The sequence below is a fragment of the Mus caroli genome, unplaced genomic scaffold (assembly GCF_978045245.1).
Source record: "Mus caroli unplaced genomic scaffold, Mus_caroli_1 scaffold_17, whole genome shotgun sequence".
NCBI classification, from domain to species: domain Eukaryota; kingdom Metazoa; phylum Chordata; class Mammalia; order Rodentia; family Muridae; genus Mus; species Mus caroli.
This window is the reverse complement of record NW_028227272.1, coordinates 30,147,488-30,161,628: the sequence shown is the minus strand read 5'-3', so window position 1 is coordinate 30,161,628 and position 14,141 is coordinate 30,147,488. Positions and strand designations below refer to the sequence as shown.

Sequence of the window (14,141 nt, the reverse complement as noted above, 5' to 3'; positions counted from 1 at the left end):
CCGGAGGTTGATCTTCAGTCTCTACGTGCTAGAGAGAACTGAATCTGCAAGTTGCCCTCTGACCTCCACACATGAGCTATGTGTGCACACAATAGATGATGGATAGATATAAAGATAGACAGTAGATGATAAGTATATAGGTACAAATATAAACGACAGAGAGATAGATAGGCAGAGCTATGACAGATGACTCGGTGCCACTGTACATAAACACTACTGACTCAGCACCCAGGCAGGACAGAAAGGCAAAGGACATTAAAGGGACAGGAGAAAGAGCTGATCGTTTCTGTCTTATGTTTCTTGCTGGCATCTTTGACAGGCGTCCATTGCTCACCTCTATTCTTAGCTTGTTGTGGATGCTCTGGGGCTAATTTTATTTGATGTTAATTCCGATCTCCTGGGAGTGATTTCGAATGAGCCAGCACTCAGGTGATATCCTGTAAACCTGCTTCACACCTTAATTTGTAAAATAAAGGAGAGCTGATTGGGCAGATGAAAGGGAAGGTAGAGCTTAAGGTGAAGAGAGAGAAGGAGAAAATGGAAGAGGGAGAGGATGCAGAGGAGGAGGAAGAAGGAGAAAAGCTGAGCAGAAGCACGTGGTCTGGAGAAGCCGCAAGTTCTAAGGGGTCTCATAAGATGTGGAAGATGGTGGTATAGCAGTAGATCTGCCCAATCTAGGCACACAGCATGTATTCATATTAACTGAGTTGTGTTTTTATTGCCGGGGCACATTTAGGTTGGAGAATTACTGCAACATTATGTTTCTTGCCGGCATCTTTGACAGGAGTTCATTGTCCACCTCTGTTCTTAGCTTGTTGTGATCTAGTAGCTGGGGTTCAGAATTTGTTCCTGTCATCTGTTGATGCAAAACCACAGCTCACCTCTTAAAGAAAATAAGAGACAATTTATTCTGGAGCCATTTTTAGTGACCATGGTCCTTGGGAACACAAACTCCATGTTCCAATGTGGATGTAACTTTATGAAGCTTTTATAAATTTCCTGAAGAAATAAAATCATAAATCAAGCTTAAAATACATCGATTCCCACTCCCAGTGACATATTTCCTCCAGCAAGGCCACACCTCCTAGTCCTTCTGATTCTTTCAAACAGTTCTATTCCATGTGACTGAGCATTCAAATATATGAGCCTTTAAGGCCCATTGTAGCTGTCCCTCAGCCATGGAAGAACTGGATACCTGAAAGGAAAGCTGGAAATGAAGGAGGGAGGGTGGGGGTGGGGGGGGTGAGAGAAGAATGAAGCCAAGACAAAGGTCTTGATCAAGGCCCAAAGTTTAATTTTCAGCTCTGTGTTTATATTGAGAAAACCCACAGACCCATCCTTTGTTTCAGCTAGATTGAGTTGCAAAGCAAGCTCAGCAGGTGGTCAATTCCTTAAAGCTCTGGTAGGAAACTGCAAATACAGCAAGGCCCAATGACTCCTGCTAAGTCAGAAAACCAACAGGGTTTTGTTGTTGTTGTTGTTGTTGTTCTTTTTCCTACTAAACACTGGGGGAAGGGCACAGCCCATTCTCATTCAAACCACCACAGGTAGGTATGCCAGAGAGGATGGTATAGCAAGATGTGAGGAGCTAGTCTTTAGGTCTAGATGCTATCTAATTACATTTGGTCTGCTAAGTCAATAGATTCTAAAAGGTTTTTTTTTTTAATTATTAATTATCACAAGATGTTAGTTCTGATACAGAGTGGGGCAAGCAATGGCTGTTCTAGAAGCTAAAAATAGCCCAAAATTAAATTGGCCTGGCTAGTGTCTCTATCAACATGACTGCTCCAAGGTATGGTCACCACAGGGGAAGATTTTTATTATAAATATGAGAGAGAGAACAGCGGATATATCTGGAAGGAACCAGAACAGAGAATGACATAGGCTAAACATGGCCAGCAGACTGGATCTGGCCAGGAGAGACTAGGAGCAGAGCAGAGAGAACAAGAGAGCAAGAGAGCAAGAGAATGAGGAAGAGAAAGAGAGAGAGGGAGAGAGACAGGGAGAGGGAGAGGGAAAGGAGAGGGAGAGGGAGAAAGACAGAGAGACAAAGAGATAGAGAGAGAGCAGAAGAGAAGGGGGACAGAGAGAGGAAAGGAGAGTATAGCAAAATAGCAGGGTTATGAGGAGGGTGAGTGGCTACCTGAAGTTTCCCATGAGCTGGAGAAAGTTAGGGTTGGGGTAGGAGGTGAGAAGGGCTGAGCTGCTGGCACAGACTCTGAAATGTGCCGCAGGTACTTGTGTGAGGGAGCCTGGAGGCCACCATGAGCTTTGGTATGCCAGTGGGCACCTCATAGAGCTATTTGTCCCTTCTGCCAGAGGGAAGGGAAACAACTTCTTTTGGGAGAAGGGAACCCGATTCACAAGTTCCTGAGAAATGCTGCCTTTTGTCTAACCACCACACATCCTCCTATAGTCCAGGTTGATCCTATTTCTGGATATTTGGACTGCCTTTTGAGGTTTGGGAAAACTGGAGTTTCATTTGGATCTAACTGGCAATGCCTGCTGGGATTGTTACTATAGGGACATGCATCCAGCCAGATGGCCAGATGCCAAAGGAAGAGATCATTTAGGGAGGAGATGGCTCCTTTAGTAAGATGCCAGCAGCCATGCGCTCAGGTAGTATTCATGTACTGAAGGAAGATGGAATATTGTAACTTGTTTAAGATCCCACAGCCCTGATCTGGGACTGAGAACAAAGCAGAACAGCCCCCAGGCATGCCAGGGCAGGGCTATTGTTAAGGCATTCCTAAGAACATCTTGGCCGTAAAGATGAAAAGGTATTCAAGGACAAATGGGACTATATTATCTAAGCTAACACCATCTGGCCGGAATCTCCCCTCAATCCGAAGACAGGCAGGGTCATCTTATCTAGTCCACGCCATCTGGCCGGAACCTCCCTTCTATTACCCCTTGGCGCCGGGTACAAAGATAAGCCCCAAGCCCACCGGAACAAAGCTCTGATGCCCCTTTTGCTGATATGTAATCTTTCTGTTAATGAATCAATCCCATGCCTTTGTCAAAATTCTTTGTATTCCTAACCCTTTGCTTCTTTAAAAACCCCTAACTCCCGAGCCTTGTCGTCGATTCCCCTGCCTCCTGTGTGAGGTACGTGTTGACCCAGAGCTCTGCCAATAAAGCCTCGTGCGTCTTGCAACAAGAGAGGATTCTTGTGTTCATGGGTGCCCTCTGTCCCTGGACTAGAGTGGGGGTCCCTAGGTCTGGGGTCCTACATCTTGGGGGCTCGTCCGGGATTTTGGGGGCACCCAGAACCCCAAGAATACCCCTTGAAGGTACGTCTGTGTGAGTTTGGTGTGTCTGAGTGTGGTGCTGCTGAATCTGTGTCTCGGTTTTCCAGTGTTAGTATTCTGGCAGCTGCCGCTGAGATCCGTGAGGATCCAGTGTGTGTGCGCGCGGAAGGAGACGTCCTGAGCCGCAAAACTGCAGCCCTGGGGAGATGTTTCTAGGGCGATCCTGGAGGAGGAAGTGCCCAGGGTCAGAGACAGTTGGAAAGACCCGGCTGTCCTTTGGCAGAGTGAGGGAGATAGAGTGCTCTTTCTGCCAGAGCGGGAGTGGACGTGGAATCCCACTCCGTCAGAGGTAGCGTTTGGCTGGTTGTACAAGTCCAGGCAGGGACGAGTGTGCTTGGACGTTCTCGTGTCCCTTGTCTCTGTATTCGTTTTGTCTCTGTTTTTGTTTTTCGTTATGGGTCAGACTATCTCAACCCCGTTATCTTTGACTGAGGACCATTGGACGGACGTTAGGGCAAGAGGACAAAACTTAGTAGTAGTTAAAAAGAAACCCTGGCAGTCTTACTGCACCTCGGTATGGCCCACCTTCGGAGTGGGTTGGCCTCAAGAAGGGACGTTTCACCTCCCCACTATTAGGGCCATAAAAGCCGTTGTTTTTCAGGAAGGCTCCGGATCGTTTCCAGATCAGCAGCCATATATCACAGTGTGGGAAGATTTAGCACGATTCCCGCCTGCCTGGGTTCGCCCATTTCTTCCACCCCTACGTCCAGGTACCAAGGTTCTGACGGTTCGAGAGAATGCTGAGAAGGAGAAATTAAAAATACTACCTGAAGGAGCCAGCGAGAAATCCACCCCACCGCAACCAGCGGCTGTTTCTAAAATCTATCCAGAGATAGAGGAACCTCCGGAATGGCCCGACTCTCTACCACCGCCTTATCCCCCAGTCCTCCAACCTGCACCCTTTCCCAGCTCCGCAGCCCAGCCCTCGGCTCCACCTTTGGGTCTAGGGAGTGGGGAGGGAGGTCCCTCAGCAGGAACGAGAAGCCAGCGGGGAGTGCTCTCAGAGGGGCCAGCCAATTCTAAGATGGCGCTTCCACTTAGAGCTGTTGGAGCTCCCCCTACCGGCCAGAATGACCTACAGCTTCTGCAATATTGGCCTTTTTTGTCCTCTGACCTTTATAACTGGAAAGTAAACCATCCTTCTTTCTCAGATAATCCTACAGGACTTACAGGGTTGATAGAGTCTCTGATGTACTCATACCAGCCCACCTGGGATGACTGCCAGCAGCTCCTACAAACCCTGTTTACCACGGAGGAGAGAGAGAGAATTCTCCTCGAGGCACGGAAGAATGTCCGAGATGGAGCTGGACGGCCGGTCCAGACCTCGGTCGAGATAGACGAAGGATTTCCCTTAACTCGCCCCCAGTGGGATTATAACACAGCACAAGGTAGGGAACGGCTGTCCAATTATCTGCGGGCACTAGTTGCGGGTCTCAGAGGGGCTGCTCGAAGGCCCACAAATTTGGCTAAGGTAAGAGAAGTTATGCAGGGGCCAGCTGAGCCCCCCTCAGTTTTTTTAGAAAGACTCATGGAGGCTTATAGGAGGTATACCCCGTTCGACCCTACGACAGAGGGGCAGCAGGCTTCAGTGATTATGGCCTACATAGGGCAGTCAGCTCCTGATATTAGAAGGAAGCTGCAGCGGATTGAAGGATTGCAAGATTATACTATAAGGGATGTGGTTAGGGAGGCTGAGAAAGTGTATCACAAGAGAGAAACAGAGGAGGAAAAGTTAGAGAGAGAAAAGAAGGAGAGAAAAGAGGATGAAGATAAGAGAGACAGGAGACAGGAGAGAGCTCTGACTCGAATTCTGGCCACAGTGGTAGGTAGAGAAAGGGATAGAGCTAGACATACAGGGGACCTGAGAGATGAAAAAAAGCAGGGGCCAAGGAGACCCAAAAAAGACCGACCGCGCCTAGAAAAAGATCAGTGCGCATACTGCAAGGAGAAAGGCCACTGGGCCAGTAAGTGTCCAAAAAAGAAGCAAGGGACACAAGTATTGTCTCTCGGAGAAGGTCAAGACTAGGGGAGACGGGGCTCGGTCCCCCTCCCCAAGCCTAGGGTAACCCTAGAAGTGGAGGGGACTCCTATAAATTTTCTGGTCGATATGGGCGCAGAGTTTTCAGTGCTTAAAACCCCGCTAGGAAAGTTAAAAAAAAAAAATGAGAAAACCTTAGTAATTGGAGCCACAGGACAAAAGTCATACCCATGGACTACTACCAGGACAGTAGACCTAGGACGGAATCAGGTGACTCACTCATTCCTGGTCATTCCGGAGTGCCCTGCGCCCCTGCTAGGAAGAGACTTATTGACTAAATTGAAGGCACAAATAACCTTTTCCCCTCCTGGGCCGATAGTGTCATGGGGAATAGAACAGCCTCAGACTCTAGCACTATCTCTGCAACTGGGAGAAGAGTACCAGATTTATCAAAGCAAGTCAAAACCCCCTGAGGGGTTACAAGACTGGCTTGATCAATTTCCCCAGGCATGGGCCGAGACAGGAGGAATGGGGTTGGCAAGACAAGTTCCCCCTGTAGTGATCGAGCTTAAGTCGGGGGCCACCCCCATTGGTGTTCGCCAGTACCCTATGAGCAAAGAGGCATGAGAAGGTATAAGTCCTCATATCACCAGATTACTTCAGCAGGGGATCCTAGTTCCCTGCAAATCTCCTTGGAATACCCCACTGCTCCCGGTAAAGAAGCCAGGAACAAATGACTACCGCCCAGTCCAAGACCTTAGAGAGGTAAACAAAAGAGTACAAGACATTCACCCTACAGTGTCCAACCCTTATAACCTGCTCAGCACCTTGCCACCTGAACGAACTTGGTACACTGTTTTAGATCTTAAAGATGCTTTTTTCTGTCTAAGATTGCATCCCAATAGCCAACCAGTGTTCGCCTTTGAGTGGTGAGATCCGGAGAGTGGAAGGGCGGGACAGCTCACCTGGACAAGGCTGCCCCAAGGGTTCAAAAATTCGCCCACTCTGTTTGATGAAGCCTTACACCGGGACTTGGCCTCTTTCCGAGTCAATAATCCACAAGTGACTCTGGTGCAATATGCAGATGACCTTTTGCTAGCTGCAGGGACACGAGAGGAGTGCGAACTGGGAACTCGGAATCTCCTGGTCGAGTTAGGTGAGTTGGGGTATCGAGCCTCAGCTAAGAAGGCGCAGCTATGCAGGACCCAGGTGACCTATCTGGGATACGTCCTGAAGGATGGACAATGATGGCTGACTGATGCCAGAAAACAAACAGTGATGCGGATTCCAACTCCCACCACTCCTGGTCAGGTAAGAGAGTTCCTGGGAACAGCAGGATTCTGCAGACTGTGGGTACCGGGATTTGCCACCCTAGCAGCCCCTTTATACCCCCTGACGAAAGAAAAAGGGGAATTTACCTGGACCCAAGACCATCAGTCAGCTTTTGAGACTCTGAAAAAGGCTTTGCTTCAGGCTCCAGCCCTAGCAGTGCCAAATTTAAATAAGCCGTTTACCCTATACATCGATGAAAGGAACGGTATAGCACGTAGGGTCCTCACTCAGACTCTGGGGCCCTGGAAGTGTCCCGTGGCTTATCTATCAAAGAAGCTGGACCCTGTGGCTAGCGGATGGCCTTCTTGCCTGCGTGTGGTAGCGGCTATGGCAGTGATGGTAAAGGATGCTGATAAACTAACCATGGGGCAAAATGTCACTGTGGTGGCTCCACACTCCCTTGAGAGCATTATCAGGCAGCCGCTGGACCGATGGATGACCAACGCGTGAATGACCCACTATCAGAGCCTGCTCCTCACTGAACGAGTGACTTTCGCCGCTCCTACCTCTCTCAACCCTGCCACCTTGTTACCCGAAATTGACGAGACTCCAGTGCACAACTGTGAAGAAATATTGGCAGAAGAAACTGGAACTCGACCAGACCTCACAGATCAGCCATGGCCGGGAGCAGCGACTTGGTACACTGATGGAAGTAGCTTCGTGGTGGAAGGTAAGCGCAAAGCAGGGGCAGCGGTAGTAGATGGAAAATCTGTTATATGGTCCAGCAGTTTGCCTGAAGGAACATCAGCCCAAAAAGCTGAGCTTATTGCTTTGACACAAGCTTTGAGGCTGGCTGAGGGCAAGGTTATCAACATCTACACGGATAGCCGATATGCTTTTGCTATGGCTCATGTCCATGGGGCAATCTATACACAGCGTGTCCTGTTAACTTCTGTGGGGAGAGACATCAAAAACAGAGAAGAGATTCTTAGCCTGCTAGAGGCTGTCCACCTGCCTCTCAAGGTGGCGATCATCCACTGCCCAGACATCAAAAAGGAACTGGACCAATAGAGAGAGGAAACCAGATGGCAGACCAAGTGGCTAAGGAGGCGGCCCAGGGGCCAATGACTTTGGTAATCAAAACCGCGCCCCAGACGGTTGAAGGGAGGACTGAAAAAAGAGTTCTCACAGAAGAAGAGGGGCAAAAATATTTAGCTGACATTCATCGCCTGACTCACTTAGGAGTTAAAAAGATGATAAGACTGGTCAGTAGGTCCCCTTATCGCATCCCTGGACTACAACAGGCTGCAGAGGGTTTAGTGAGAAACTGTCGAGCCTGTGCACTCACCAATGCCGGATCCAGTAAGCTCTATGGTGGAAAACGTCTAAGGGGGGATATACCGGGGACCTACTGGGAAGTCGACTTTACAGAGGTAAAGCCAGCCCGATATGGAAATAAGTATCTGTTAGTCTTTATAGATACCTTTTCAGGGTGGGTTGAAGCGTTCCCCACCAAGAAAGAAACAGCTACTATAGTAGCCAAGAAGATACTTGAAGAAATTCTTCCTCGCTTCGGAGTACCCAAGGTAATCGGGTCAGACAATGGGCCTGCTTTCGTCTCTCAGGTAAGCCAGGGATTGGCCAGACGGTTGGGGACAAATTGGAAATTACATTGTGCCTACAGACCCCAAAGTTCAGGGCAGGTAGAGAGAATGAATAGAACTCTCAAGGAGACCTTAACCAAATTAGCGTTATTTCCGGCGAGAATGATTGCACAGCCCTTCTCCCTTGTGCTCTATTCCGGGCTCGAAACACTCCTGGAGCCCTAGGTCTAACACCTTTTGAATTATTATATGGGGCACCCCCGCCCATCTATATGACGGTAGAAAGTAAGACTTGCCCAGACATTTCCTTTGTCCCTTCTACTCGCCTTTTAGCCCGTCTCAAGGCTCTTGAAACGGTGAGGAAAGAAGTCTGGGAACAATTAAAAGAAACCTATGTCGCCGGTGATATTCAGGTGCCGCACCAGTTCGAAGTGGGAGACGCTGTCCTGGTGAGGAGACATCGAGCGGGGAACCTTGAGCCACGGTGGAAAGGACCCTACCTGGTGCTGCTGACAACACCCACTGCCATCAAAGTAGAAGGAATCCCTGCCTGGGTTCATGCGTCCCATGTCAAGAAGGCTCCCCCAGAAACTGACCCAGATGAGTGGACTTTGGAAAGAACTGCTAATCCTCTTAAGCTACGCCTGCTGTGCAGGAGCGGCCCCACCAGACTTTAACCCTCACACTCCAATTCAGCAGTCTTGGGAAGTGCTTAATGAAGAGGGAAACATTGTGTGGGCGGCCACTGCAGTGCACCCCCCTTGGACTTGGTGGCCTGATCTCACACCCGACATCTGTAAGTTAGCGGCAGGATCTCTCACTTGGGACCTCCCTGATCATACCGATCTTAGTAACCCACCCCCTGAAGAGCGGTGTGTCCCAAACGGGATAGGGAGCACGTATGGATGCTCGGGGCAGTTCTATCGAGCTAATCTTAGAGCCGCAGATTTCTATGTTTGCCCTGGTCAGGGTCAGAGCAGAAGGCTTCGACAGGAGTGTGGAGGGGCATCAAGTTTTTTTTGCGGTACATGGGGATGCGAAACAACAGGAGACGCCTACTGGAATCCTTCCTCTGCCTGGGATCTAATCACGGTAAAACGGGGTAGTGGCCATGAGGGGTCAAACCAAGGAGAAAGGGACCCCTCTAAATATACGGAAAATGGGTGTGCTTTTAGAAACAGCCCCCCAGGACCATGAAAAGGTAAATACTGCAACCCCCTACTTATAAAATTCACCGAGAAAGGGAAACAAGATCGTCAGAGCTGGCTTAAGGGAAATAGGTGGGGCTGGCGAGTATACGCTCCATCAACAGACCCTGGGTTCATATTTAAGATCAGACTGACAGTGGGAGACCCGGCAGTGGCACCCATAGGGCCCAACAAGGTCCTTATGGAACAGGGCCCCCCAGCCAAATCCAAATCCCCGACTCAAATGCCCGCCCTGCCCACGGACCCCTCTTATACTGCCTCTCTCACTCCCACCGCCGCCTTACAAAACCCCCTAACTGTGGCCCCAACAAACCCTTCGACGGGACAGAGAATGTTTAATTTAGTGAGAGGAGCTTTCTATGCCCTCCATAGAACAAATCCAGATGCCACTGAGGACTGCTGGCTATGCTTGTCCTTGGGCCCCCCTTTTTATGAAGGAATTGCTTTTGATGGAGATTTCAATAAAACTAGCAACCATGCCTCCTGCTCATGGGGGACAGGGCAGAAATTGACTCTGACCGAGGTATTGGCAAGAAACCCAGGTCTCTGTATAGGTACCCCCCCTCCTACCCACAAACATCTGTGTGGCCGAATTCAATCTGTATCCAGAACAGAAACTAATTATTATCTTGTGCCGTCTCCAGTTGGCTGGTGGGCCTGTAATTCAGGACTTACCCCCTGTGTATCAACTAAGGTTTTTAAATCTTCCCATGATTTCTGTGTTATGATCCAACTGTTACCTCGAGTGTATTATCATTCTATATCTAGCCTAGAAGAAATGTACGCTGGTACAAGATTTAAGAGAGAACCTGTTACTTTAACCTTGGCCACCTTTTTGGGCATTGGGATGGCAGTAGGAATGGGGACGGGAGTATCGGCCTTAATTGAAGGGAGACAAGGGATCCAATCCTTAAGAGATGCTGTTAACGAAGATCTAGAGATGTTAGAGAAGTCAATTGATGCTTTGGAAAAATCTTTATCCTCACTATCAGAAGTAGTGTTACAGAATAGGAGAGGTCTTGATCTGCTCTTCCTAAAAGAGGGAGGATTGTGTGCAGCCCTGAAAGAAGAGTGCTGTTTTTATGCAGATCACACTGGGATAGTCAGGGATTCGATGCAAAAGCTGAGGGAAAGACTCGAACGGCGAAAGCAAGAACGGGAGACACAACAGGGATGGTTAGAGTCATGGTATTCTCAGTCACCGTGGACGACATCCTTATTTTCTGCCCTAGCTGGACCCGTTATTTTCATATGTCTAATTCTGATCTTTGGTCCCTGCATAATTAATAGGGGAATGGCTTTCATCCAGAGCAGGATAGATGCAGTCAAACTCCTGGTTTTACAACGACAATACCAACCCATAATTCAGATAGAAGAAGAATTAGGAGACACAGGGTTCTGAATTCTAGGATTAGAATTATTTAGTAGAAGAAGAGGGGAATGAAGGAAGATGGAATATTGTAACTTGTTTAAGATCCCACAGCCCTGATCTGGGACTGAGAACAAAGCAGAACAGCCCCCAGGCATGCCAGGGCAGGGCTGTTGTTAAGGCATTCCTAAGAACATCTTGGCCGTAAAGATGAAAAGGTATTCAAGGACAAATGGGACTATATTATCTAAGCTAACACCATCTGGCCGGAATCTCCCCTCAATCCGAAGACAGGCAGGGTCATCTTATCTAGTCCACACCATCTGGCCGGAACCTCCCTTCTATTACCCCTTGGCGCCGGGTACAAAGATAAGCCCCAAGCCCACCGGAACAAAGCTCTGATGCCCCTTTTGCTGATATGTAATCTTTCTGTTAATGAATCAATCCCATGCCTTTGTCAAAATTCTTTGTATTCCTAACCCTTTGCTTCTTTAAAAACCCCTAACTCCCGAGCCTTGTCGTCGATTCCCCTGCCTCCTGTGTGAGGTACGTGTTGACCCAGAGCTCTGCCAATAAAGCCTCGTGCGTCTTGCAACAAGAAAGGATTCTTGTGTTCGTGGGTGCCCTCTGTCCCTGGACTAGAGTGGGGGTCCCTAGGTCTGGGGTCCTACAGTACCAGGACCCACATTACTGATGATGGTTGCTCTGGTACTCATTGTCTGCCCAGGGTTCATCTCAGACAAGGAGGCTGCTGCCAATCACTATGACCAAGAGCATACACCATGGGCAAGGACATCACTGATCTTGTCATGAGAGGAATTCACAAGTGTACGGTCTTCAGGGCTTCTCAATTTTCCATAGGTTTGGCTCATATACATCCCTCTGGTTACATCTCTCTGTTGATTATGATAAGATGTTCACGCTGGATTCTAAACAGAACCAGACTCCCAGGTTTCTAAAGCCGTAGCTGGGCTACACCAATTGGAGTATACACCCATTGTGTCTTTGTGATGGACTGAGCCTGCCTGTGACATTACATAGATACCTTCAAACTGACCTCAGTTGCTTTATTGGCCAGATGCCTGCTGGACCACCATTTCTCTCAGGCTTGATGAAGCTTGATTAATGTGATAAGACCCCAGACCAATATGGGGTCTGTTCCTATACCCATCTCATGAAGAAGCCTCCACAAGGGGGTTGGTGTGTGTGTGGTGCTGACTCCAAGCCTAAATCTACATCAGGCAGGTGGCTCTGTTGTGTGCAGATGTGTCACATCCACCCGGACCAGCAGGAAAGATGCAACACCACTTTGTCCTTCTTCAAGCAGGTTTATTCAGGAACACTTTGCATTGCAATGCAGGAATGGGAATCCGGTGAACAACCCCGGGGCACGCCTTAAATACCCTACTGACTCCTTCCAATCACCCCAGTCACGTAATGGCAGTCCATTGGTTCACAGCAAGTGACAACACCTCAGGCAAGCTGACCAGGCATGGAGTCTGCACAGTGCAGGTGGCTGGGATGTGGCTAAGTCTGAGGTAATGAGGAAGTCTTAAGACCTGGCAGCCATCCCAGATGCCATCTTGGGGCAGAGGCCGCACCTGCTCCTCACACAGATGTCCATGGCCCCTGGGAAGGTGTGAGGCTGAGGCCTCCCTAGGCCCCAATCAGGGTCTCCCAAAGTAGGAAGGTAAGTTCCCAGAGAGCAGGGCTCCAAGCATGGACAGACTGGGCAGGAGAGGCCCTGAGTGGGTAGATGTCTCCCTTGACAGAGCTTGGAACAGACTCCTGGTCAGCAGCTATTGAGGCTGACTTTCCCTTAACTTGCCCAGGTTGGGACTTCAACACAGCTAAATATAAGGGGGGACTCTCAGTCTATCACCAGCCTCTGTTGGCAGGTCTCAAAGTGGCTTCAGGACAGTCCACTACTTTAGCCAAAGATAAAGATATTGGTCAGGAAGACCATGAGAGCCCCCCAGCTTTCTTAGAGAGGATCATAGAGACATTCTGACAGTACACTCCCATGGACCTGGAATTACCAGAAGCAAAAGCAGTGGTAGCTCTAGCTTTTATCACCCAGGTACCACCAGATATTCGGAGAAGGAGGTAAAAATGGTCCTAAAAGTAGAGCACCAATAAATCCTAACACAACAACAGCAGCAACAGCAACAACAAAAAACCAAAACCAAACCAAACAAAAAACCTACCAGCTCCCTTGTTGATAATGAGAGCTCAACATTTTGTCTTGCTAAAACCTGAAGACAAAGTCTCTTCATAAAGGTCTTGGGTCTGAGGGAGCAACAGGACGAGGCCCTTCATGTACCTGAGTGAGTACAGAGCCTGGCGTCCTAACCTGACCCTCTGACAGTTTGTGAATGACCTCCTGGTGACAGCAGATACCAAACACAATGACTAAAGGAGACCCAGGACCTCTTGGAGGCCCTGGGTAATTAGACTGTCGAGCCTCCACTAAAAGGCCCAACTCTGCCAACCACAGGTGACCTATCTAGGTTACATATTAAGAAAAGTTCAGAGGTGGCTCACCGAGGCCAAGAAAGAAAAAAAGCCTTAATTTCTACACCAGCTTTAGGGGTGCCAGAAATGAATAAGCCCTTTCATTTTTTCATGGACGAGAGATCTGGGATAGCCAAAGACATATTTGACTTAGACTCGGACCCTGGCGCTGGATTACCTGTCAAAGACTTTAGACCCAGTTTCCAGAGGCTGGCCCTCCTGTTTGTGGCATCATCACAACCATGGACCTCCTGGTTAAGGATGCTGACAAACTCACTGGGCCAAAGTCTGACCATCACTATGCCTCAAGCTATTGAATGGGTATCCAAACAGCCTCCACTTCCAATCAATGGCTCACCAACGCCAGAACGGCTCATTACCACTCTCTCCATTAAATCCTCCTAGCATGACCTTTCAGACCCCAACTGCCCTGAGCCCAGTTACCCGTTCCCTGGTCCAGACCCCAACGGGCCACTACATGACTCCTCGGACATTTTGGCCCACATCCATGGGATCAAACCAGATCTTCAGGATACTCCCTTGATAGATGATGAGGTTTACCTATGACAACAGCTTCATCCAAAAAGAACACAGGTATGCAGGAGCAGTGGTAGTATCAGAGGCTGGGACTATATTCATTTGCCACAGCCCATATCTATGGGGCCATCTATAGAGAGGAGCCTCTTGACAGCTCTAAGAGAGACTATCAAAAGAGATTCTTGCCTTCTACAGACATTAAAAGGCCCCCCAAATCATTCATTGTCCCAGTCCAATGCCTCAATATATGATAGAAAACGACAGAAAAATTTTAAAGGATTTATTTATTTATTTTATGTATATGAGTACACTGTAGCTTTCTTCAGACACACCAGAAGAGATCATCTG

The 14,141-nt window shown here is 48.7% G+C and overlaps 1 protein-coding gene and 1 pseudogene across 1 annotated transcript; both read left to right on the top strand.

Annotated features, from left to right (window-relative positions):
- Positions 1-7,071: 7,071 nt before the first annotated feature.
- Positions 7,072-8,842, top strand: LOC147000627 (uncharacterized). Its single transcript, XM_085832492.1, has 3 exons — positions 7,072-7,425; positions 7,866-8,186; positions 8,510-8,842. The coding sequence occupies exons 1-3, from the start codon at positions 7,072-7,074 to the stop codon at positions 8,840-8,842; spliced, it is 1,008 nt and encodes a 335-aa protein (XP_085688618.1).
- Positions 8,843-12,307: 3,465 nt separating this feature from the next.
- LOC147000626 (Nuclear RNase P) lies at positions 12,308-12,638 on the top strand (annotated as a pseudogene).
- Positions 12,639-14,141: the final 1,503 nt, after the last annotated feature.

Coding starts and splice junctions, on each gene's coding strand:
- LOC147000627 (XM_085832492.1), top strand. CDS start 7,072: ATGACCCACTATCAGAGCCTGCTCCTCACTGAACGAGTGACTTTCGCC. Junction 7,426..7,865: donor TGAGGCTGGCTGAGGGCAAG/GTTATCAACATC, acceptor GGACTACAACAG/GCTGCAGAGGGTTTAGTGAG. Junction 8,187..8,509: donor GGCCTGCTTTCGTCTCTCAG/GTAAGCCAGGGA, acceptor GCCCGTCTCAAG/GCTCTTGAAACGGTGAGGAA.